General features: G+C 42.0%; 1 protein-coding gene across 2 annotated transcripts; it reads left to right on the plus strand.

The window, feature by feature from the left end:
* Positions 1–2,704: 2,704 nt before the first annotated feature.
* Positions 2,705–26,554, plus strand: LOC138606205 (protein FAM107B-like). Of its 2 annotated transcripts, XM_069678669.1 has the most exons (5): positions 2,705–2,782; positions 12,100–12,175; positions 21,234–21,432; positions 24,094–24,256; positions 25,217–26,554. In XM_069678669.1, the coding sequence occupies exons 1-5, from the start codon at positions 2,759–2,761 to the stop codon at positions 25,331–25,333; spliced, it is 579 nt and encodes a 192-aa protein (XP_069534770.1). In that variant the 5' UTR covers positions 2,705–2,758; the 3' UTR covers positions 25,334–26,554. The 2 variants fall into 2 exon arrangements, with proteins under 2 accessions (XP_069534770.1, XP_069534771.1); XM_069678670.1 differs by lacking the exons at positions 2,705–2,782; positions 12,100–12,175 and adding an exon at positions 14,376–14,517.
* Positions 26,555–27,102: the final 548 nt, after the last annotated feature.

Here is a 27,102-nt window from a genome sequence, read left to right on the forward strand (position 1 = left end):
AAAGCACACAGGGACACGAAGTGAAGTCACCTGACACTAGACAGAAAGTGATTATTTCAAAACAAAACAGGAAATAATGACAAGCACTTGTAACAAGAAAAACAATTTATTTTGAGTCCAGGATGTAACACTGTTGTTTTCTACAGCTTGTATCCCAGATCTCTTGGTCAGTCACTTCAAATCAGGGTACGAATGTAGATCGAATGGTAAATGGTACAGATGTTTCGGTCATGAACGATTCATTCAACAAGAACTCATCTTTTTAGTGAACTGAATGATCCATTCCATTCCATGCACTGATTCGTTCCTGCCGTTCATAATGACATTCTCTCTCGCTTGATGTTAACGTCCAACAGAATTGCGTCTGACTCTGTTCTGCTTGCGTCTTCCCAATCCCTTCCTTCTTCCTTTAGAAAACCAGACTGATTGATGTCAGCACACGCCGATAGCCTTTTGGAGGGCTGTATTTACGAAATGACCACGTCATTTTTTAGGAGAACTACAGAACGTATCACTTGACCGACAGTGTCTCTCTCTCTCACTCACTTACTCACTCACTCATCCACTGAACCAGAATGGTCTTTTTGACCAATACTACCTGATTAGGAACGAAAGTGGGGCAGAAGTGTTTCAGGCGTGCATACAACGGCAAGTCCCAGATGTTTAAGCCTCTGACAGCCTCTGACAACACAAACTAAATGATGTTTATTTATGAGGACATTGTAACGTCAGAAGGTTTCGTAAAGGACAAGTTGGGCCAAGTGACGGTTATATCGTCGTGATTTTACAAGAAGACCAGTGAATGTAATGGGAACTGTCACTGTTCATGATCGAGGGAGGAAGGAGTGAGTGAGTTGTTGCTACAGGTATTTCATGTCATGGTGACTTGGACTCAAGGTGACTCGAGTCACTGTTTTGATAGCTTGTGACTGACTTGACAAAAAATAAATAACGTGAGACTTGACTTGAGACATGATGACTCGGATTACTGCCCTACAGCCATGTGATCCAGCAGCATCAAAAAGTAAATAAACGTTTTCAGCCGGCCTTTCTTGGCTGGTCAGCAGACAGAACTTAAACATAAGATCCTGTCAGTCTGGAGATTTAAATAGATAAGTTACGTTGTTGTGCCTCGTGCGTAAACGTACACAGTTTGATAAAATTATATAATGCAATGTTGTCAAGTGTCTCTCTAACTATCAAGCTGTCAGCATTTTACTGTTTAAAAGTGATGAGGAGGTAATATTAAATAAATAAGCTATTTCTTTTTGCTTTGATTACATTTATTTCACTGAATATCAATAATTATAATACAGATACAAGTCATTGTCATGCTTTTTGAACAGGTTATGTAAATTGGCCAATAATATCATTATTAGACGAGTTACTAATTCCTCGTCCGTTCTCTTTATAAAGACCGGATACTAGAGAGTGAGAGTGCTGGATCTTGGGTGGGAAAAAAGTGACTTGACTAAGGACTCGACTTGCCTTGACTAAGGACTCGACTTAACTTGACATAACCTGTGACTTGACTTGCCCAAAAATGACTCTATACTTGCTTCAGACTTGGACCAAATGACTTGAGACTTACTTGGGACTTGAGCAAAGAATGACTTGGTCACAACACTGCTGACTGACTTGGTGAACGAGTCTCGTGAACTGATCTTGCAGCTGAATGAGATTTGAAGATCCAAATCACTGCAAAGACCGACAGCTGCCATCTCAAGTAAATGGAACACTTGCTTCAAGCACTATGACAGTCCGGCTCAATCCCTACACTACTGCCGACAACTCCCCCAATTTGTTAAATTCATGTTCTATTTTTGCTCTTTTTGCATTCACTGTTTTACCATCCCTTGTGAACAAAACTTTAAAATACCCAAACTCTTAAGGTATCAACTCACCTAAGGCAGTAACTTAAGGCGGTAACTTACTCCCAACCCAGCAGCAATCCACCACTTCTCGCAGAGAACCACAGTCTTAGATTTTGTGATGCCGACACACATCTAGACCACTTCATACTCGCCCCAGGAAGGAGGAACCTGGCCTCAAAGGAGTCGCCCCCTGCTGGACGTAAGAAAAGCAATTCAGCCCTGGTGGCTGCTTCCACTTCTTGTTTACAGTCAATGGGTGTGATGCTTACACAGCAAAGCTAGGCTAAGCTAGCAGGTCAACTAGCTGACTCTATCTGGACCTGAATTTCTCTCAGACTGAGGAGCTACTTTAAGACATGAAATACTTTGTGAAACACTCTCAGCCTTTAAGTTCGGACCAAACAAACTTTATTGTGCGGAGTCTCTTGTGTGGAGAAACTGTGCAGATATTTAGTGACCCCTGATTCAGACCTCGTTGTTGCCGCTCTCCTTGTCACCACCAATTACAGTAATCCAGTCCGAGCATCTTAACTCCTCACAGCCGAGAGCAGAGAGTCAGGCAGGAACAGGTGGCTGGGACACCTCCTCCTCCTCCCCCTCCTCCTCCCCCTCCTAATAGTCAAACACTCTGACTGTTCCAGCTCTGACCGGCTGCTCTTTTCTCCTGGCTCGGTTCGGTTTTGGTTTGATGTTATGAGGCTGGCCGGGCTGCCTCAAAGTTTGGCGGGCTAACAGACCCCAGTGAACGGGCTGTCAGGCGGCGGGGGTAGGAAGAGGAGGAGGGTGGGGGGCAGAGGCTGCTGGGGAAAAGAAGAGGAAAGAACCAGAAAGACAGGAAGGCTGCGTGGACTCTGAACCTGCTGCTCAGCAGGGAACTGGGAATAATGGGAACCACTTATGGAAAGAAGGTCAGTCCAGTACTGTTCTTATTCACAGGTCCAAAGTGAGTGTTTGGGTAGGTTTTTTTTACCTGCTGAAAACTTTAACAGTTTGTCAACATTCATTTCCAGAACAAAACGTGTGTTTCAGCATTTCATCTTCAGAGACGCAAACACACCCAGGTCTGTTAAATCTGTAGTTTACGTTTAACACTTTGAGTTAGAGTTCACATGATTAGTTGATTCATGAATAAGTCGTTAACTGACACTCAGTGTTGATAATAATCGATTAATCATTAAAGAGTAACTGATTTCAGCTTTTTGAGTGTAAAATTTGATTTCTGACTGATGTTTCTGTTCCAGTGAACGTGATCTCTCTGAGTTCTGAACAGTCGGTCAACATTTGTCGCTCTGACAAACTGAATGATGTGCTTTCACTTTATAGTGATTTTAACAAACCAAATAATACTTTAAATAATTGAGAACATAATTAAACAATAAGTAAATTCTACTTGCAGCCCTTCTTTGGCGTAGTTTTTCTTTTGGATGATAATAACCAGACGGAAATTCCTGTGAGGCTGCACTGACACAGTGCTCTGTGAGCTAAATGCTAACAACAACATGCTAACATGCTCACAATGACAATACTGACACGCTGATGTTCAGCAGGTTTTATGTAAACCATGATTACGGTCTTGGTTTTGCCAGTTTTAACGCAAACTGAGCTAATTAACAGTAAACACAGAGCACAGACAAATAATTTTTATTTAAAAATGTATTGGACTCTGACACAGGCATTTATGAATTAATTTGGCACAAAAATGGATTTGGAAAATGATTTTATTTATTTGAAAAAGTAAAAATTGACCCATCAGAACGAAGCACCGAAAAGAGTGTTTTAAATGTGTGTTTGAATGAAATGAGCTGCATGTCTCACACATTCTGACTGCTTAGTTTTGGATTTTCTGAGCAAATGAGCCTCATGATGATAATCAGAGCCACAAAGGTCAGGAAGGAAAGTCATTGTTATTATTTGTATTTCTTAGATTTTATTAGTAGTACTGACTTCTTCATTTAGTTAATATAATTGATATTGAGTTATTTAGTCTGAAAATAAAAATTATGCTAAACTTAATAAAAGTTTTATTTTTAATTGAGATATAAAATCAAACTTTGGGCTCACTAAGTCAATGATATTTGCTCAGATGATCATTTATAGTCATTTTTACAGTGTAGAGAGAGAAGCCCAAACCATGCTCAACACTATTTCATATTATTTGTAATCTGCTTTTGGCCTCAACTGAAGATTTCATACGCTAATCATGACACGCTTCACTTAAGTCTCTTATAAAATACATTTCTTACCCGAAAGGTCAAAGGTCATATTTACTGTGAGATCATAATGAACTGGTGAAACACATTGGTTCAGATGTAAACTGCAACCTGATACAACGCCATACAAGTTAGTTCATAAGAGTTTTGTTTTTTGTACTGCTACACTGTAAAAAACTTATGAAACTGCATGAAAAATACTGTGCTGTGGTTTCTTGTTCTTTGTCACAGACAGGAATGTGATTCCTCAAACACACTCAGAGTTTCTGGTTAACCAGAGAAAGGTGACAAATATTTGAGCTGTGGGGCGCGGCACACCTGTCGTACTGGGCGTCTAGGGGTGTGTTTGTTGCCATGGTGGCCAACAGCTGACAGCAGGGCGGCGGGGTGTATGGACGGAGGTATCAGAGGGGGTATCAGACCGGGTCATGTAGCTGTAATGTCTCGTTCAGACTGACTCATGAGTCTATGAGTTATTCTCGTCAGCAGCTGTTTCACTGTGAGGAAAATGTTGCTCAAAGTCTGAAACAGCTGCAGTTATTTAAATCCCATCATCAACTGTGATCAGTCAGGTTTATTAAACTTTCAAATGATCAATGATTAATCTATAGAGCTCATTAAACAGTGCTTCACAGCTCAGGGTCTCGTGCAAAGATCATCAACAGGGAAATAACGGCTCATTTTGTTATGTAAAGAACATCATCACTTATAAACATACAATGTGTTAATATTGGATGTAGCCACCGTGACATCACCCTCTGGTTTCTTGACTGCATAAGTGAAGCCTCAAGTTCGGGATATGGTTGCCGCCATGTTGGTTCTCTGAAGCCAGAAGTGACCATATTTGGACCAGAGGGTGGAGCTGGAGAGGAGCGAGGGGTTAGCAAACATCAAGCTATCAAAGCTAAACAGTCTGAACCATTAGCTGGCGAATGAACTACCCACAGAGGAGATTGTTTTTGTGGTGGTGACTGACAGCAGTTGTTTATCTTTTAGACTAAAGTAGCTATCTCATCACTACTGTCCTCAGTAATCTCGGGGAAATGGAATATAGCTGCTAATCAGTACTTACATATGATGGAATAGTATAATGTGAGCAAATCTCCAGCAGGCTCCAACAGCACAAACACGGCCCAGAGGTTACGTTCAGTGACTGAGTTAGCTGAGGGGACACCTAGCAGACAGCTAGCATCTCCCAGCTGTCACTCGAAGAGGCCACGCCCCTAATGCTGCATCACTTTAAGCCTTAATATAATGTAAACAGGTGAGCTGTATAAAGATTCTCCCCGTACAGTTGTCATGAAGAGAGAAATGAGCTATAGAGACCCAAACTGTTTTTTGTACCAGGCTGTAAACATGTTTATTTCTGCTGTAAAGTTTAACATGGGGCTCTATGGGGACTGACTCACTGCTGGAGACAGCCTCAAGTGGACACCAGAGGAACTGCAGTTTATGGCCACTCAACATTGGCTTCATTTTTCAACACCACAGGTTGCTGCTTGCTTCATTAAAAGTTTGTAGAGGTGGTTTAGAGTTTTAAACTGATTGTTCGCTGCTCTGAGGTCAGTGTGAGGTGAAGCATTCTTTATGTGTGATATGGTACATGCAGGTTTTGTATGTCAGCATTTTTATATATCTGACCTCAGCTCAGTGCTGAGTTTAAATTCTTCAGTAAAGTGAGTCACTACGAGTCGACCAGCTGACCACTGAAACTAGAAAATATTGTGATAGAAAGAAGGAAGAGTTTACTTACTAAGTAAGGTCGCATCGGGTTTGTTTTTGGGTTGGACAACAGTAAAGTCAGGTTGAGTCAAGTAAAGAGGAATGATGTCAGGTAGAGTTGAGTCAAGTCAGTTATAGTCAAGTCAAGACATCAAGTAAAGTCGAGTAGAATCGGGTTTGTTTCAGGTTGAAAAGAGTCGAGTTAAGTACAGTCATGTCAAGTCAAGTCAGGTCGAGTTAGGTCAGTTCAATGCAAGTCAAGCTAAGTCAGTTTAAGTCAAGTCTTTTCAGGTCAAGTCGGGTCAGTTAGAGTTGTGTCAAGATCAAGTCAGGTCGACTTGAGTTGAGTCAATTTGAGTCAGTGTGTGAATTAAGTCATTTAAGGTCAAGTTGGGTTGTGCCAAGACAAGTCAAGTCAGTTTGAGTCAATTTGTAATGTGTCAAGTCATTTCAAGTCAAGTAAGCTCGAGTCGAGTCACGTTATTTCAGGTTGAGTCCATTCGAGTCAGGTTAAGCCAGTCCGTGTCCAGTGGGGTTGAGTTACGTCATATCAGGTCAAGTTGAGTCCATGTCAAGTTGTGTCTAGTTATGTAAGGTCTAGTGACTTGTTGTGACAAGTCGAGTCAAGTCATATGAGTCAGTTTGAGTCAATTCCAGTTGCATCACGTCAATTCAAGTAATGTTAAGTTGAATCAAGCTTATGCTGGGTGAACTCAGTTCCAGTCAGGTCAAACTGAGTCAAGTCTAATCGAGTCAGGTCAAGTGTGGTCATTTCAAGTTGAGTTGGGGGCAAGTCAAGCTAGTCAGGTCAATTTGAGTCACGACGACTCATTTCAGGGTTTGTCAGGATAGGTCAGGTCAGGTTGAGTCAAGTAAGTTTCTTCAGGTCGAGCTGAGTCAGTTGGTGTTAGGTCAAGTCCGGTCGAGTTTCAAGTCGATATGAGTAAGGTCCAGTTGAATCAAGTTAAGTCAGGTCCAGTCCAGTTGATCCGGACGAATATAATTCAGTCATTTTAGTTTGAGTTGACTCAAGTCTTCATAGATCAAGTCAAGTCAAGTCAAGTCAAGTCTTGTAGGGAAGAGCTGAGTCAGTTGGTGTCAGGTCAAGACGAGTTTGTTTGAGTCAGTTCTTGTCAGTTCAGAGTCCAGTCGATCAGAGTCGTGTTGAGTGGAGTCCATTTCAGTACAGTGAAGTTTACTTAAGATGAGTCAAGTCGAGGTGCAGGTGCAGTTGAATCGGTTCCTGTGAGGTCAGGTCAGTTTGAGTCAAAACCAGCAGTCGAGTCACTCGAGTCAGGTTTCATGTCACCAAGAGTTGGGTCCATTTGAGGCAATTGAGTTGGGTTGCGTCAGGTCGATTCAAGTCATCTCAAGTGAGTCAAGTTGAGTGTAGTCAGCTCAAGTTAAGTAATGTGAAGTTGAGTCATGTCGACTTGAGCCAGGTTGTATCAGGTCATATCGAGTCACATGTACCATGCATGAACTTGTTAACACGTATGAATGTATTCAGTCAGCAGAGTTTAAACTGTTACCTGGACTCTTCATCTCAAAGCATTTGAAGTCATGTATTGGATTTACACTAAACTTAGAATGTAAATGTTGGTCGATAGAGCAGAGTACAAAGCTGCAGGAAACCAGAGAAACAGAGAAATGACTCACATAAAATGTTTCTAAATAATTCTAAATAAAAAGTGATCGTCGCTGAAAGTTTTAGTTTAACTTTTAATGTTCATGTTTTGACACGATTGTTGTTGTTTTTGATTTTGATTGATGTTTTACAAGATCAAGTTTAAAAACATGGAATAAAGTGACATTACAGAATGTTTTCAGTGTGATATTGTGTTATCATACCGGAGACTGTGACTCTCTCTGTCAGAGTGTTGGCTTTCTCTCGACCAATCAGAGCCCAGATCCTGTCAGCAGGTCTTCTGTGAACAGTTTGTGAACTCATGTGTGAGTAACTGGATCAGTTCTGAGAGAAGAAATAGCAGCCGAGTATTTTCAGCTGCGGTTACGTAACGCTGCTCATTAACAAGAAGAAGAAGAACATGTGACTCTGAATATCAGTGTGCTGCATGCTGACTGATCCAGGATCAGCCTGGTGATGTCCACCAACACTAACAACACGTTTAGGTAAATCAGGTTTGTGTGTTTGTGGTGTTGATGTGGATCATCAGTGGGTTAAAACCAGCTTGGACCAGAGAAGGAGATTAACATGGTCAGAAGAAATCCTGCAGCTAAAAATACAGAAACAACAAGAGAGCCTGTGTGTGTGTGCGTGTGTGTGTGTGTGTGTGTGTGTGTGTGTTAAATCTCTCTACTCGCACACATTCACGAACATAACAGCTGATTCACCATCAAACCTCAGACTGATTTATGAACCTGTGGGTCTTTGATTTCACACAGAGGTGAGATTTGCTCAGCTACAGAGTGTACAGCAGCCTCAACGAAACAGGAGGTATTTTGAGAACTGGGCCCTATTTACAAATGGCTGTACAAATAGATGGACAATGCGTCTCCATCTGTTCTCATGGTAAAAAATTGAAGCCATAATACCCCTGTGACGGGCGCTGCCATCTTGCAATGGTGACGTCATTTGGAGCCAGAGTTACGCAGTAGAGATCGACGGGTGGAGCAGCTTTATTCACTTCCACTAACCAAAACACACACTTAAATTATCGATGTTGTTAAAGTCCAGGCTGTGAAATGTCCTCACAAGTACAACGTGTCCCTCTACCGGCTGCTTCTGTGCTAAGCTAACTGAAGCTCATGGGATATTTGTATTGATTATTAATCCTTTATCATCCTAACTTCAATTACATAATTATTACATTTAAACATTAACTTTGCTCCAATGTGTAAATCATATGGATGGGGATGTCTTGCTGATCTAAATCTGCTCAGTCGTCGTCGACAGTATCGGCTGGTTCACTTTCATCCATGCAGAACATGTGACCTACTGCTGCCTTGATTAGATCATTTGATTGTGTTATTGTGTGCCTTTGATGTTTTAAATTATTTCGGCTCGTACACAATATTTGTGTAACACACAATGATATAAACAAACTAACCTTTTCAAGGCAGAGGTAGGTAGAACCCCTGTATCCTGTGAGGTAAAATCTCTGTTTTTATCAATGGAGTCTGGTGTGTGTGCAGAGAGTGATGTAACGTCTGTGTGTGGTTAAAACAATCATCTTCCTCTGTAACAAAAAGGTCTATCTCTGTAGGGATCCTTTCTGTCATGTTGTCACACACTTAGAATAACAATCTGAGCCTGTCAGAACTTTAAGTGGGCGACCTTCAAGGATTATGATGCAGCCATTACTACTGGAGACATTCACACACTTTTTGTGCCTTTCAGTCATCCATCCATTATCCATTAAGCATTATCTATACCGCTTATCCTGTTCAGGGTCGTGAGAGGCTGGAGCAGCTGTCATTCACAGGGTTGACACATAGAGACAGACAACCTTTCGCACTCACACCGACACCTATGGGCAATTTAGAGCAATTTTATTAACCTTACAAGCATGACTGTGGGAGGAAGCCGGAGACCCCGGAGGGAACCCACGCAAGCACGAGGAGAACATGCAGACTCCACACAGAAAGGCCCACCTTGCCCAAACAGGGGTTTGAACCAGTGACCTTCTAGCTGTGAGGCAACACATAACCACTGCACCACCGTGCAGCCCCCTTTTAGTCATTTAGTCCCTAAAATAAAATAGGGCTGAGATTTAGAAATACCACTTAACCCTTCAACGTTGGCTTCATTAAGTGGTGAAAAAAGTCTCCATCTGACTTTCTTACAAGAAGTTTGTCTCCTAATAAAGTACAAGTACAAACACCACATGTACAAATACTATTGCACCCATAAAAATCCTTTCTTATTGTATAAGAAGTTTCCTCGCTGAGGGGTGTGTAGAAATGTTCTATCTATAGTAGACCTATATTTATCCTCCTGTGTGGCCACTGTTGTTCTCCAACTGGCCTGTGTTGTGTCAGAGGTGTAATGTTGCTTGGTGTCCAGCAGAGGTCAGACTGTCCTCAGGTCAGTTCTGCTCCTGCTGCCTGAGACAGACAACATGAAGGTCACTGGTTCAAACCCACCTTCAGTCTGACATCAGCTGTGTGTCAACAGGTTGTGTGTTTATTTATTACATAAAAAAGTAGATCATTTCTTTTGATCAATGACGTCAGAGCAGCCTGCTTGTGACTCGTTCACTGTCACACTGAGGCGTTTATGTTCGTGTTCCTTCTGTTAGAATGCTCCCCTTCTTTTTGCCTTAAGTCTGTTTTAAGGGTACCATTCAAATAAAGTCATTGTTCATATAATTATCATTACTATGTACAGTAGTTGTTGCGATTTAAATCACATCACTGTTCATATGAATGCAAGCTAACCAGCTGCTGGCTGTAGATGCATGTGTAGTGTGCAGACATGAGAGTGGAATCTGCTCTATCAAATCTTTCCTGCAGTAAACAACATTCATGTCACCTCCAGAGACCCCCCCGATCCTTCAGGGCTGGTCGGGGGGGTCTGTGAGACAGTGAGGGCCTTGTCACCATGTTGGAGCCTGATGAAGTCTCTCCTAGCAACCAACACAAAGTCCATTCAGTCAGAGAGGAGGCTTTCCAACTGACCTGGAGTCTGAAAGGAGACGAGCGGCTGAGAAACACCCGGAGGGATGGGGGAGGGAGGAGGATGAGAGGGGAGGAGGAGGGAGAAAGGAAGCTGAGCGGAGAGAGGGAATGGTCTGAATCAGGGGAGGAAAAACACTTGTTGTTGAATGTAATTAAAGGTACAGTTCAACATCTAAGGAAACGTGATGATTTTTATCCAACATCATTTGTTTTGTTCAGAACATGACTACTTTTGTTGTCAAAGGTGAACTCCAGAGGAGTGTTTCCAGGTGTTTCCAGGTGTTTGGGAAGTACTACAGCATATTCAAAGAAAGTAAAGCCTGTATCGTCTCCAACACTGACACAGCTCTCTGCTTCTAACACCTACTCACTTCACTTTAAATATAAACCAGCTGACTGCCTCACTTACAAGTGGAAACACAACGGCCTTTAACACAGTTACAAACTAACTCTGTACAAAGTTAAGCTTTAAACAGTGCAGGTGGTGACCGACTGACTGACTGACTGACTGACTGACGTTTGTCCCTCTGGGCTTACCATAGCTGTAGGAACTTCTGAGGCTTTTCAGTACTACAAACCCAGGTACTCAACTTAAAGGTGTCAGACGAAGAGATTAACTGCACGCTGCCTTTGTTTACATTTTGAAAGACAAAAATTCATAGTGAGTGATACGTGTGGCTGTTAAAGGAAGCAGGATGAGATGTTTAGTTAAAAAACACCACTTAAGCATGAACAGGACAAAATAAGCAAAGAGAGAAGAGGTACGGCTTTGTCCACAGGGGGCGCCAAAATCAACACAAAGTTCCTCACAGGAGCTTCAACTCGTGTTTAACATGACTCAACTCTACTGAACTTGAATTGAATCAGTTTGACTTGAGCTGACACAACTTGACTCAACCTGACACAGACTGACTTGGCTTGACTCAAATTGACTGGATTGACTCAAACTTTCCGAGGGATGTCTGACTTGATGACCCTCGTTTCTCTACAAGACTGAACGTGACTGGACCAGACATGACAGGACTCGCCATGAGCTTACTCTAATTGTCTCAACTCGACTTGACTCGGCTCAGTCTAACTTGACTCAACTCGACCTAACAAAACTTCTATAAACTTTGCCTGACATGACTTGACCTAACCTGTTTCAACGTGGTTCAGCTTGACTGATTAGACCTGATTCTGCTCGAACACACTTGACATGACTCGATTGGACCTTACAAGACTCACCCTGACCTGACACAACGTTAATTGACTTAACTGACTCATGTCAACGTAATGTTGACTTGACGGGATCTGACTCGACTCTTCTGCTGACACCAGGTCTCGTAAAGACTCGCTGACTTCCTCACTTCCTGTTTTGTTGAAGTACAGCCTGAAGAGGCCAACTGGGAGCTTCAGGACTCGTCTGATTGGTTCATTATCCAGAGACTGATCTGTACATGCACAACACAAGTATCACATTAAGGTTTCATAAAATGATTTGCTCAAATGATGAGCTTAATGTAGCCAACAGCGTCGTGTTTGAGGATAAATAAATACCTGTACTTCCACTAATTGCTGTGTATAATCTTACACTGTATATAAAGACACACAGTCAGTGGTTCTTACATTATGTCTTTTTAATTACACCGTCTTTACTTTCTCTTTTTCAGAAGGCGTACAGCATCGACCACGAGCCTCCTCAGAAGCAGCAGTATGTCAAAAATGGAAAGCACCCAAACGGCAAAGGTTAGTTTGTCCCTCTCAGGTTACCGTCCGACTCAGAGAACAATGGTGCACTCTAGGAGGCGAGTCCGACCTGTGAAAGGTTTCTCACTGCTCGCTCAGTGTGTCTCAGGCTGTAATGGGCCTGTTGTGGAAGCAATGAACCAGCAGCTGCTTCCTGACTCTTTAAACAGGTCCTCTGCTGTCTGCTCTGATTACAACACGAGGATACGAGACGAGAATTAAAGCAGCAGACATTTTTAAAACTCATTGGGAGAAATATAAGATCTTCTACTGAAATACTCTCTAAATATGTTTCAATCAACCTGATACACCTTCGAGCTTTTTCAATTTGAGCGTGAAAAAAAAAAGGGAAAATCTGAAATTATAAAACAAAAGTGTGAAATAAGCGTTTGGTGCTGTGTGAGGTGTTGAGTTGGAGTGTGGAGAAAACCAGAGCCAGACTTGGTGAATAAATGATGACGCACATGAAGCATGGGACTTCAAGTGAGGTGATAAAAACATCAGATCTGTGTGTAGCACTGAGCCGACTGTGACCTTCGTCACATTCAAATGTCATATTTGACATCAGTCAGGTGTTTCGTTTCCATCTCTGAGTCCAGTCCCTGTGAGTTCGTTTAGCCTAGCTTAGCTGAAAACAGAGGGAAACTTCTAGCTATATTTCGTCCCCATAAAATATTTCACCAAAAGCTTTAATATTAAACATAAAATATTCAAATTAAAGTAACTGTAAGGATCTTTTGTTTTGTGTGGATTTTGGCGCCCCCTGTGGACAAAGCGTGTAGTATGAAGTCCCATTTAGAGCTCTGGTAATCCTTCAAAGTCTGGGTCTGACTGGCCGAGCACATCTGGTACTTACACCGGCACAAAACAAAAGTTGCTTAAACATTTAAAGTTTGACATTGGGCTGCACGGTGGTGCAGTGGTTAATGCAGTCACTTCACAGCTAGATGGTTCCTGGTTTGATCCCCGGTTCAGACGCAGTGGGCCTTTCCTTCCTCCCTCAGTCCAAAGACATGCTCGTTAGGTTCATGGTGACTCTAAATTGCCGTAGGTGTGAATGTGAGCGGGAGCGTATGAGGTATCCCACACAGTCCCAATGACAGCTGGGATAGACTCCAGCCCCGCCGCGATGAGCTCTAAAAGGTATAGATAATCGATGGATGTTTGGTAATGACGCTATTTGGTGAAATATTTTATGGGGACGAAATCCTTTATGTTTTCCACAACCCTAAAGTCGACCTCATCTTTATGTTACGGTAGCAAATCAGCAATTGAAGAGGAAAATGTTAAAACATTAAAAAATGTTGTTTAAAAGTTTTATCACATTTTCCCCTCTAATCCAGCCTGAGTCCTTCCCTCTGCTGGAATCAGGCCGATCCTTGGATTCAGGACGTCCCAATCCTAAATGTTGAACACAAACTGGAGGTTATATCCAGATAATATCCTGATCGTATCTGATTACGTAATGCTTTCTTCTTTTGAACAACCTGTTTTCAAGATTTGATCCAATCCGATATCTTTAATCCCATCAGATTACCTTTAAACCACCCGGTCCTGTATCTGGATCAGGTTGATCTAATCCAGTTTTTATTAAAACCGGGAGAAAAGAAAGATGGATTATCTGATCCTGGATTTCCAAATCCGGATAATTCTGATCCCGATCAAACCTTTTGAACACACCTGCCCGGGTTTACACACATATGAAGCCACATATTTTGCTGTGATTTTACTGCAGTAATCGACAGGACGAGTATCAACCTCGTGATATGAAGATGTAAATGAGGCCCATTTGAGGGCAGGCGGAAATACACACTCCCGTCTTTGTATTTAAATTGTTGTTGCTCGCTGTTGGTCGGAAGACACCTGAGTGATTAATCCAGTCTCATTATAAGGTTGTGGTGTACATAAGAAATATGACATAAAGATCATGAAGCCTTCTGCCTGCAGCGCCACCTCCAGGCCAGGACGAGATAATCTGATCTCTGCTTTGACAGACTTTTATTTCAAACTCGTGAAACCTGCTGAAGTTGGAAGATGAAGTGAAGCAGCGTGGGAAAAGGCTGAGAGCAGGTTAGATATGTGGCTCTACAAAGAGGAGGAGGAGGAGGAGGAGGAGGAGGAGTTTAAAGGGAGGCAGGGAAACACCGACAGGTCATGTGACCGTTGTTTTACACTCGGCATGATTCAGTCAGGAGGAGAGGAGTGCTGCTGCTCGTACAGGGAGCATGAAGGCTCACACAGACTGAAACTCATGTGGATCAGTTCAGACCTGGATCAGATGGATCAGAGGACCAGGAGCCCCGAGCAGCCCCCCACAGCCAGGGAGGGGATGGTGAAGTCTGGTAAGACGCTGCTCCTGGAGCCTCCTCCAGCTGATTTGACACTTCTTTACTAACAAACGTGTCAGTCTGATGCATTATTCACTTCACTTTGTGTTCATGTTTCTTTGTACAAACTTCTTCACTGGTTTAAACATCTGGACAGAGACGACAGATACCAATCATCTTCAATAAGTACAGTTATTAAAACTCATCTGTTCTAAGAGGAATACGTTTTGTTTCTAACTTTTATCCATCACGCTCTTTTTTTTGTGTTTGTTTTAAAGCTTTCTGCACGTGGTTTTATGACTCTGAATCTTTTGGTGCATATGTGGAAAAAAATGTATGTAGTGTAAAAAACAAAAATCAAAAACATGAATTTTCTAAAAACTGAATTATAAACAATGAAAATCAACTTGTTTTATTGTTATAACTTGAAATTACATGTATTTGGATACTCAGGAGAAAACAATGTTGAGATGGAGATAATAGTTCAGTTCACTAAAAACATAAATAACTGCATGTGTGATTTTAGGACGTGAGAACGAGGAAGTACTCAGGTTCTTTAAAAGTATCATGACAGCTGTCTTCTAAATGAAACTTTTTTTACTGAAACTTTAGAACCAAAAACCAAAAGTTCATTTTAAACAGGTAACGTGGCGTGAATGACAAATGGCTTTGATAGTGTTTTACTGCATTCACAATATATTCAACATAGTTTTGTAATTCTCGTTGCTACAACATGCTGGTAAGTAAATTAATCTAGCGGCATAAAATTAAAGCATCTCCAAATTGTACCTGTTCACAAGGGTGTGTCCAAGGGGGGTGCAGGATGGCATGGTGGCCCCGCCCCCTGTAGTTTTATTACCACCCCATAAACCACATCATAATCCCACGCAAAAGTTTAGCACAAAAGTGAAGCCTGAACCCCCCCGGAGCGGGCGCTGCCATCATCTGCATCCAGAGTGTGTGCAGTAGAGATCGGCTGGTGGTGTCCCGCCCCTTCCTCGACACAAATATAATATATCAATGCATTTTAAAAATATATATATATATAATATATAAATGAAGACAAAAATGGTAAATACACGTTATTGTGTGTGTCTAAACTAGTGATGTTGAACTTGTATTTCCTGTTCTGCCTTTGTATTTTTCATTTGTCATACTTGTCATGAATAATCCCAGTCCTGAGTCATGTGCTGGAGAGCAGCGTGGCGCTAACTGTTAATAAAAGCAGCGTGAGGTTGGTGTGGACGAGCTGAGTGTAGGATGATGGAGGTGAAGTCACTGTTGGCAGGGAAAATTGATTTGAGTGGGATTTTAGATCAACTGATATGTTGAGAAGATTATGTAATGAAACACTTTACAGTTGTTTTTGTCAGAAGAGTTAAAGGAATCTGGAGTCAAACAGATTTGATGTTTTAGCTCACTTTTTGTTTTCTGTGCTGTGAGTCCTGGTTCGAACAAATATTCTGTCGTATGTTCCAGTGTTCTTTGGTGTTTTAGTCCTGGTATGGTCCAATATCCTCTCTTATTTTAGTCCTGGTTTGGTCCAATATCCTCTCTTATTTCAGTCCTGGTTTGGTCCAGTATCCTCTCTTATTTCAGTCCTGGTTTGGTCCAGTATCCTCTCTTATTTCAGTCCTGGTTTGGTCCAGTATCCTCTCTTATTTTAGTCCTGGTATGGTCCAGTATCCTCTCTTATTTCAGTCCTGGTTTGGTCCAGTATCCTCTCTTATTTCAGTCCTGGTTTGGTCCAATATCCTCTCTTATTTTAGTCTTGGTTTGGTCCAGTATCCTCTCTTATTTCAGTCCTGGTATGGTCCAGTATCCTCTCTTATTTCAGTCCTGGTTTGGTCCAATATCCTCTCTTATTTTAGTCCTGGTTTGGTCCAATATCCTCTCTTATTTTAGCCCTGGTATGGTCCAGTATCCTCTCTTATTTCAGTCCTGGTTTGGTCCAGTATCCTCTCTTATTTTAGCCCTGGTATGGTCCAATATCCTCTCTTATTTTAGTCCTGGTTTGGTCCAATATCTTCTCTTATTTTAGTCTTGGTTTGGTCCAGTATCCTCTCTTATGTTAGTCCTGGTTTGGTCCAGTATCCTCTCTTATTTTAGCCCTGGTTTGGTCCAATATCCTCTCTTATTTTAGTCCTGGTTTGGTCCAGTATCCTCTCTTATTTTAGTCCTGGTTTGGTCCAATATCCTCTCTTATTTTAGTCTTGGTTTGGTCCAGTATCCTCTCTTATTTTAGTCCTGGTTTGGTCCTATATCCTCTCTTATTTTAGTCCTGGTTTGGTCCAATATCCTCTCTTATTTTAATCTTGGTTTGGTCCAATATCCTCTCTTATTTTAGTCTTGGTTTGGTCCAATATCCTCTCTTATTTTAGTCCTGGTATGGTCCAATATCCTCTCTTATTTTAGTCTTGGTTTGGTCCAGTATCCTCTCTTATTTTAGTCCTGGTTTGGTCCTATATCCTCTCTTATTTTAGTCCTGGTTTGGTCCAATATCCTCTCTTATTTTAGTTCTGGTTTGGTCCAATATCCTCTCTTATTTTAGTCCTGGTTTGGTCCAATATTTTGGGTTTTTTTGTTTGTAGGGTTCTGTCACATCTTCTTTGTTCACCTTCTGGTCCAATATCCTCTCGTATTTTAGTCTTGGTTTGGTCCAGTATCCTCTCTTATATTAGTCCTGGTTTGGTCCCGTATCCTCTCGTATTTTAGTCCTGATTTGGTTCAGTATTCTTGTTTTTTTTTGCCCTGGTTAAGTCAAAAAGTTCTTGTGTTTTAGTCCTGGTTTGGTCCAGTATCTTCTCGTATTTTAGTCCTGGTATGGTCCAATATCCTCTCTTATTTCAGCCCTGGTATGGTCCAATATCCTCTCTTATTTTAGTCCTGATTTGGTCCAATATCCTCTCTTATATTAGTCCTGGTTTGGTCCAGTATCCTCTCTTATTTTAGTCCTGGTTGGTCCAGTATTTTGGGGTGTTTTAGGGTTCTGTCGCACTTTGTTTGGTCAGGACTTTTGGAATTTTGAGGTTGATCTGAACCAAAGTTTATGGGGCGAAACCTCCCGCAGGACGAAAGCAGGTGGTCTCAATCTGGAGCAAACTTGGATCAGTTTGTTTAAGTGTAAATACATCTTTAAGGTGGTTTGGACTAATTACAGGAAGTCCTGGCAGGCTGTTGTCAGAAACAGACAACACTCCTGTGTGGGCCTGCTCCAGGGTCAGTTTCACACCTGTAAATCTTAAAGACCTTTAGTTATGGTTTGGTCTGATCTCCTGTCGTGCTTCATAATGGTAAACAAACAGGATGGTTTTTCTAGGAGCTGATCAATAGCTGCACAGTTCGCACATCCCACAAGTTTGTGTGTTGCAACAGGTCAGTTATTGACCTGAGTGTTTATGTAAGAGGAAAGTAGACTTCAACCTGCAGTGTTTGAACAGTTATCACATGTGTCCGTGTGATTTACTGACAAATCATCAAGTCTGGGACACAATCAGTCCAAAGCATGTCATGTATTCCTGATGTGTTCAGTATTCTCTGATGTAATAATCCAGCTTTTAGTCCTTTCAAAGCAAAAGACATGAAGTTGAGGTTTTAAAGTTGTGACGGCACATGAGCACGTTGGTGTCTGTAAAATCCAGTAAATGTTCTGATGGTTGGGTGAATCAGAGGATGCAGGATGAGGATATTCTTCATCTCATCGCAAAGCTTTTTGGTATCAGATCAGATCACTTCTCTGCAGCAGCTTTGATCTGATTTAGTGACTTCAGTGTGATTTTATTTCAGGAGGAATGGATTAAAGACAAAAGACATTATCTTCTGAAATTACTGAGTAACAAGATCACATTTCCTCCTGGCTGAGGTGGAGTCAGACGGTCTTCCTCTCACAGCTATCAGACTGAGGCAGAAACACAGCTTGGAGTTGTAACCAGATAACAGGCTCTCAGAGACGTCGATGAACTACAGAGAGGGTTCAGTTTGCACGTCCTGTCTCCAATCAATATGAAACCGCAGAGTATCTCAAAGTCCGTGCAGACTTCCTGCATCAGGAGCCGCAACCAACTCTGAGGCTCAGAGATGAAATAATGTTAAAATTACAGATCAGATTTAGGTGAGAAGACAACGAGAAGGTCCCAGAGAGCATTGCTGTAAAGGTTTTTCACACAGCATGTTTAGATACAAAGTCAAAGCAAATCAAAGCTAAATATTGTATAATATTATAATATTGCAAGGAGACGCACATGGGAAGACTCAAGAAAACTCACAAGTTTGTGCAAGTTACATTTTTGAACAGAATTCCTTGTGACAGCCTATCAGCGTTGAGATTCTCTTGATATCCACCAAACTCCATTCAAAAAACAGTCATTTTAAAGTCGTGTTCTTGTTGTCTTGCAGACAGACCTGACAAAGCCTTAGTTCAGCCTGATTCCAAACCTGCCTCCTGATGTAGTTCTCTCAGCATCCTCTCAGCCTGTTTATTGTCATTAAATCTCAGTAACATCTGTTTGTTGTGGCTTCATAGCGCTGTAGTGAGACAGATCTCAGCCCACCTGTGACTTGCTAGATACAGTGAAACTGCCACTCAGCGGAGACAGATGGACAGGCGCTCCACAGCTGAAACAGAACGCCGGTAGTTGGTGTCCATCAGAGAAATCCTGGTACTGACCCGAGCTAACAGCTCAGCACACTGGGCACTGGTCAGCCTCAAGGAGCTGGAAGCAGCAGGAGAGTTCATCAGACACAGCTCAGGAGGAGGAGGGAGGTTAACCAGCTGAGAGAGGACAGGAGAATAACAAAACAGTGTTTAGTTTCCCAACGTAACCGGGAGGGAGAATTTTATAGAGAATGCAAGGTGAAAATCTGCTGAACAAACCTTAAAAAACATCAGATCAGAAATGTGCAGGTAGCAATAATGTTGTTTCCTTTATTAGTTAATGTGTCCTATAAACACCAGAGTAACAAATATCAATATCGTCAGTATACTGCAGGTCAGCTGTCTGCCTGACAGGACACAGATTATTGTACTTTGAGGACATTCAAACCAGCCGTCCTGATTCACCATTCAGAAGTAAAACACAGTAACACTCCCAATCACAGCGACCGGCTCTCTCTACAATAAAGCTTTACTTTCTAAATGTAGTCGGATGTTTTAGCAGTTTGTGTTTAATTTCCTGGTAAACTGCTGATTGTTTCACAGCGACCGTCTCACAGTAAACCCTCTGCAGGGGGAGACGCAGCCGTCAGTCTGTTTTCACTTTAAAGAGAAAATCTGAGACACTGAGAAAGTGACACCACAGGATGATCAGAGGGTTTCTTCGGACTCATCAATAATTGATTTAACTGACAGTTATTTCAGTGTGACATGATGCAGCGCTCTGCAGCTGTATGAACTGCACCGACAGGCGTCATCAGACTCTAACGATGTGTTCACATCAACCGTGAAACGCAATCTCACGTCGGGTTCATCCAGCAGGTCCCCTCTGTTTTATTGATTATTTTTATTTTTTACATTTAATATTTTATTCTGTCACGGAGTTGTTGTTTTGTGTTTGTTCTCCTGTGGCTCCATAGTGAGATTTAATGACAGTAAACATGTCTAAAGGATGCTGAAATAACGACATCAAGATTCAGGTTTGTAAAAAGTCTGAACTGGTCCTCGAGGAGAAAAGCCAATAAAATGCTTGTTTTCTGAATGGGGTTCTGACCAGTGAGGGCTATGCTACGCTAACATTATAGCTGCTCTTTGAACACCTAAAATAACACACACATTTTCTCAAGACTTGCTGGGAAGTCCAACTTCCCCGGTCACTTCTCTCCCAGCAGTGTCCTATGAAATATCTTTTGGGTGTCGACAGACGACAAATATTTTCACCTTTAATTTCCTGAAAACGATTTTATGATGAATTTCTCATTCAGTGTCAGTGACATCAGGAAAATGTTGATACTGACACGGTGTTGAGCAATTTTATTGGGAAGTAAATTCACCATATTCCTCTTTTATGCATCGTTCAACTCTGCATGCTTGTAAAAGGAACATTTAAATTAAAAGCACCTGTCTGATACCATCGTACTCATTCAAGAGAACATGTTGAAGATCTGAGTGTGATCAGAAGACCTGCTCCACATGACTGGACCTCTGTACCTCAAACTAAAAACCTAAAACTGCCATTAAAGCTTCAGACACCGTGAAGAGGCAGAAATGTCGGGGTCGTCCCCTCGCCGATGCTCTGTTGTCTGAAAGGACACAAATCTCTGCAGCCATGTTCAACATCTGTGTGAAACCTGAGCGCAGCAGAGTGAGCCGGTTGTATCAGCCGTCCACACACTTTTGTCCACATCCCTCAGCGGTGCCGACCAAACATGCAGCGCTCATTTCATTTTTGTGAAATATGAAGCAGCAGCATGTCATGTCGGTCTCTGGTTGCACTCGAGAAAGAGGTCATTGTGTGGAGGGAACTGTATGACATCTGATCTCTGACTCCCAGAATATCTGAGGACTCGGATCAGATGCCGGTTAATCTGTCCTTTCTTCTCTCAGACAAACGGGGACGACAGTTCAGACTGCGGAGCCTGAAAACAGACAGACACGGCTTTATTCTGACAACATCATGAAATAATGAATCCCCAAAGCACTGGAACTGAAACCCAAGTAAAATGGGATGTTGTGTTATAACAATGAATGTTTTATCTGTTTAATTGTCATGATTGTGTCTCTGTCCTCGTGTCCGTAGCCTCGGCATATGCAAACCTGCAGCAGCACCGGCCTGAGGGCAGGCGGCCGTCCCCGGTGTCCGGCTACGTCCCGCAGCCCGACTACCTGGAGGGAGACGAGGAGGACGACCTCATCAAACCCAAGAAACTGGTGAATCCTGTCAAAGCTTCAAAGAGCCACCAGGAGCTTCACCGAGAGCTGATGAGCAGCTGCAAGCGGTAACAGAGCACATGTTTGTGTTTAACTACACACATGGACATCTTTCATTTACTTTGTAGTGAGAAAAAAAAACAACACGTATCTTAAAGTGAAACTGTTATCAGGTCTCAAACCATCAATATTTTAAAGGCTAATTTAGATTTTGAACACCAAAGTCACATAATAATACAAACCAACCAACAGACAAAGGCAGCAGTGTGTTCTGTGAGGTAAATCAGTGTTTTTCTGAATGGAGTCTGGTGTGTCTGCAGAGAGCGATGTAACGTCTGTGTGTGGTTAAAACAATCATCTTCCTCTGTAACAAAAAGGTCTATCTCTGTAGGGATCCTTTCTGTCATGTTGTCACACACTTAGAATAACAATCTGAGCCTGTCAGTGGAAACAACAACAACTTTTAGTGGACGACCTTTGACCCATCAAGGATTATGTTGCAGCCATTACAGCCTGTTTCCCTGCTGCAGGATGAACACATCTACTGGAGACATTCACACACTTTTCAGTCATTTAAACCCAATAATATGTTGAAATAGGACCAGGGTTAGAAATTGCAGAATTGCCCTTTAAGTATCACAACATCACCGGCTGTTAATATTCTCAGAGGATCTGCTGCGTCTGTTTGTCCTCTCTGACTCTGAGTCCTGACTCGGCCACATCGTGTTTCAGATGAGCAGATTATCGAGGGTTAATGACTTTAATCTCTTGATGCAGCTTCTGATGAAATATGTTTTCCCGTCTGTGATCACGCAACATCAGCTGACTGACACATGCTGTTATTAAACCTGCCAACCAATCAGAGAGCAGCATTTTCTGCTAAACTGTCTCTAAAAACGTGGAGAGAATCAGACTTCCTGCCGTCCGCTCTGCATCTGTCTGTTCTGTCTCCACCGTCGAGCTCAGACTGTGTGGAGCCTTGGAACAGACGCTGCTAAGCAACAGCCTCACACCTCACCGGCCTGCCGCCGAGGATGCTGGGAAAGTTTCACATCAAGTCCACACAGTCGTTCATTCACACTTAGAGCTTTAACACTATGGGCAAAGTGAGGTCGGCTTCTTCTCTTCAGTTTATCATTCAGGAGGAAAACAGAAGCTGGAGGAGGCCCAGAAACACACACACAGATACAACACAAACACACACACACACACACACACACACACACACACACACACACTGAGCATCATCAGCTGTTACTTAAATCAACCACAACTTTACATCTTCAGATAAAAGATGCTTCATTCGTCGACTGGTTTAAGGTCATGAGGCAAGAAAACATTTCTGTGAAAAATAATGAAAAAGTGACAAATAGTGATTCTGCAGCGATGCACAAATAAAACAGAAGATGATGAAGATGTTTTTATCATTAAGATTTAAACCCTACACACGCACACATCAGAAAAAAAATCTCTCGAATCTAATCTGATTATTAAAGTCTTTATGTGAATTTAAATCTTTTAAATTGTGATTTATTTTCCTAAAATGTAAAGTTTACGTATCTTACCTGTCTGCAGTATTTCTCATTTCTCACTATGTGTTGATTCATAGTGAATTCTTTGCTAAGGGACAAATTTATGTGTTGATTTTCATTTAAATCAGCTGGTGTAGAAACATGTGTGTAATAGGAGATCGCCCTCTGCTGGAGGAACAGAGAATTACAGCACTCCTTTCATTTTGTTTGAAACGTATAAATATATTCACAATAGTTGATTTTATACGAGCTACACTTTTATGATATCAGCTTATTGAAAATATAATATAAACAAGTCGATCAATAACAGTAAATGTCAAATTACACAACATGCTACCCACAAAGCAGAAGCAGCCAGAAACCTTTTTATCAGACGTCACATCGCTCTCTGCAAACACACCAGACTCCACTGACAAAAACAGTGATTTTAGCTCACAGAACAGGAGCTGCTGCTCTGCTGCTGTCTCCATCTGTAAATAATAAACCCTCACTGACGCAGGGAGCAGCTGACCAACAAGAGTCTGGTGTGTGTGCAGAGAGCGATGTAAAAACAATCATCTTCCTCTGTAACAAAAAGGTCTATCTCTGTAGGGATCCTTTCTGTGATGTTGTCACACACTTAGAATAACAAGCTGAGCCTGTCAGTTTATTAAAAATAAACCAGTATATGTTTGTAGCTGTAAATATTAGTAGGGAAATCTTTTCATCAGAGAGCGCTGACAGACTGATGTTTCATGTGTAAAGTTTTCTTCTCTCTCTGTATCCTCCTCATTCTCTGCCAAAGAGGATTTCTACTTTTCAACATTTTATTTTGTTGCACGATTTCCTCACTTACTGACAGTTCAGTCATTTCACCTGTAATTCTCTTTAACTCTGTCACTTTGCTTCTGAAAACAAATGTTACAGGACTTTTTCATAGACGCGGGCACTGTCTTGGTTTCAAAGGTGAATTCAATGCAGCCTTGTCTTAACCCTGGATTCTTTCTATTGACCAGCAGGGGGCGACTTTTACTGGTGGTAAAAAGAAGTCTGATTCTATAAGTCTGACAAAAAGGTCCTTCTTCTCTCTTGCCTCAGTAAACATTTTCCTAATGAGCTTATGGTCTCAATCTCTTGTTTCAAGTCTTCTTCAGCACAGCGTGATGTTCCTTATATACCGTATATGAATAACATATAATATTGTGCGTATTTCTTAAGGGGCGGGTCGAGTGTGGTGGAGACGAAGCCGGAGCTGCAGAGAGTTCTGGAGTCGAGGAAAAGAGATCAGATGATCAAACAGAGGAAACAGGAAGACGAAGCTCGCAAGAAGATTTCTCCTCTGGAGGCCGAACTGCTCAAGAGACACAAGAAGCTGGAGGAGGTAACACACACACACACACACACACACACACACACACACACACACAGCGGCCCTGTATTATGTTTAAGTTTAGTGTGTTAGTATGCTATCATATATGCTATTTAGTAGAAAAAAACAGCAAACAGCAGAGGCTGACGGGCATGTCGTTAGTTCTGAAGGTCATAAACCAAAGTTTTGGACACATCCAAATGTTGACCTGATGATGGCGCTAGAGGAAACGTTAAAGGATCAACAGTTATTACAGTTTATCCTGAGGGGAACACGAACGTCTGATCCACATTTAATCACAATCCAACGGTTGTTGAGTTTGGTTGTGGTGCTCCAGCAGTGACAGTGTTTGCCTGCAGTAACTCTCCTGTCCTGTAGGTGGCAGCAGCTTCAAACATGAACAGCTCTCCCTGCAGGACATACTGCTAAAATATAATAAATGACATCTTCTCCCTGATATTTAAAGTATTTTGTGACTTTTGTTTGTTTTGTTTATATTTCTAAACAGAATTTAAGACATTTCAAGAAGCCTGATCCAGTTTTTTCAAATGTTGCCTTACTAATTCAGGCTCACATGCTGTTATAAGGCATGCTTTATTCTCGTCAGGCTAAAAACAGTTAGATTTTTTACCCTTGAATGAAGATATAGGGCATCTGTGCAACAGCTTATTTTGACCTATCTTTACGTTTCAGTTAAGTTTAGTAAAGTGGTTAGCGACCTCTAGTGGCCCTAATAAGTATACCCAGAGAAAAGGCTGAAATAAAACTGTGTTTTCCCTGTGTAAGTCAGAGTTATACCTTTTGTACAGCCACGTTGCTCACGTAGCTAAAGAGATTTTTAACCTGTGAAACGAGTTGCTATGTTACTTAGACGTGACACGTCTCTGCTGGATTTAAAACCAAAATAACAAAGTGTTCTGATGGTCTTTGTCAGCTTTCTGTTGTCCTGAATGTGCCTCTGTCGTGTTTCAGCTGGAGAAACAGCAGGAGAAGGAGCAGGAGGAAGAACTGAAAGCTCCGGAGTTCGTCAAAGTCAAGGAAAAACTGAAACGGACATCGTTTCACGGAAAAGAGGAGAAAGAGGTGTAGAGACAGAGCTGCTGTCCTGCAGGAGACAGAAACTGAGAACCAGACTCTGCACGTGTGTACAGGACAATCTGAGGACAGAAACACAGTCTGAGGACACAAGAGACAAAACTGAGGACATAAGCACTGTGAGGACACACTGAGGACACATTGAGGATAGTTTTAGGACACAAACACACTGAGGACAATCTGAGAACAGAAAAACTTGTAGGTCACACTGGGGACACAAACACACAAAGGACACATTAAGGACATTAGGCACACTCTGAGGACAATCAGCGGGCAATCTAAGGGCCAATCAGAGGACACTATGAGGACACAAACACACTGAGGACACCCTGAGGAAACTCAAAGGATACAAACAGTCTGAGGACACATTGAGGACAAAATGAGGAAACACTGAGGACACAAAAATCCTTAGATAATACTAAGAACACACCAGGGACACTATAAGGACATGACAAGGACACAAACTCATTAGGTCACGCATATTCTGAGGACATACTGAAGACGCAGCAAAGATGCAAACATGCTGAAGACCCTCTAGGGGCACTCTGATGACACAAACGCTTGTAGGACACACTGGGCAGGCATAATAAGGACACAAACACCCTGAGGACACTCTGAGGACACATTGAGTACACTTGTAGGACAAAGTAAGGACACTTTTAGGACTCTCTGAGGACACTTTCAGGACAACCTGAAGACACAGTGAAGATGCAAACACACTGAGGAAACTCTAGGGGCACTCTGATGACTCAAACACTTATAGGACACACTGAGCACCAAGTGAGGACATAGTAAGGACACAAACCCACTGAGGACACTCTGAGGATACATTGAGGACACTTGTAGGACACTTGTAGGACACAATATGGACAAAATGAGGACACAGATATTCTTAGGTAAGGTTAAGGACATGCTGACAACACACAGGAGGACACTCTAAGGACATCGCAAGGAAACAAACACACTGAGGACACAAACATTCTTAGGTAATGCTAAGGACATGCTGACAACACACTCTGAAGACAACCTGAAGACACTCTTTGGACAAACATATACTGAGGAAACTCAACACAAACAGTCTGAGGACAGTGAGGGTACTCTGATGACAGAAACCCTTGTAGGACACACTGAGGACACACAGAGGACACACAGAGGACACACTGAGGACACACAGAGGACACACTGAGGACACACAGAGGACACACTGAGGACACACAGAGGACACACAGAGGACACACAGAGGACACACTGAGGACACACAGAGGACACACTGAGGACAAAATGAGGACACTCCCAGACTGTGACGCTGAAAGGAACTTCCACAGAAACTAATCAAATGAAAAATGAACGAGGAGCAAAGCGAGAAAAACTCACCTGGGTTGGATTCTGTGTTTGTCCTCTTCTGGGTTTGACACACGGTACAGGACGGGCAGAGTCCCAGACTTTCACACCTGGTGGTCGATGGTTGCCATAGAACCAAACAACTTCTTGTCCAAAAGGAGAGACAGTGATAAAGATTGTTTTGATTTATTCACACTTTGTCCCGATGAAGGAATCACAGAAATGTGCTGCAGTGATGAAGAGAAATGTTTTCACAATTTCCCAAGCAGCTCTCATATTGACGAGAACCACATTTTGTAATTATAAGATAAGACACTTTCTTGTTATTGTGAGACAATTATTAAGAGATACAGAGGTCGTCACTCCAAAATAAGATTGATTAATACTGGATTAATATCTCATAATTAGAAAAAATGATGTTC

The sequence above is a fragment of the Semicossyphus pulcher genome, unplaced genomic scaffold (genome assembly GCF_022749685.1).
Source record: "Semicossyphus pulcher isolate SPU_LCO1_2020_fin unplaced genomic scaffold, fSemPul1.0.p SCAF_3, whole genome shotgun sequence".
Lineage (NCBI taxonomy): Eukaryota > Metazoa > Chordata > Actinopteri > Labriformes > Labridae > Semicossyphus > Semicossyphus pulcher.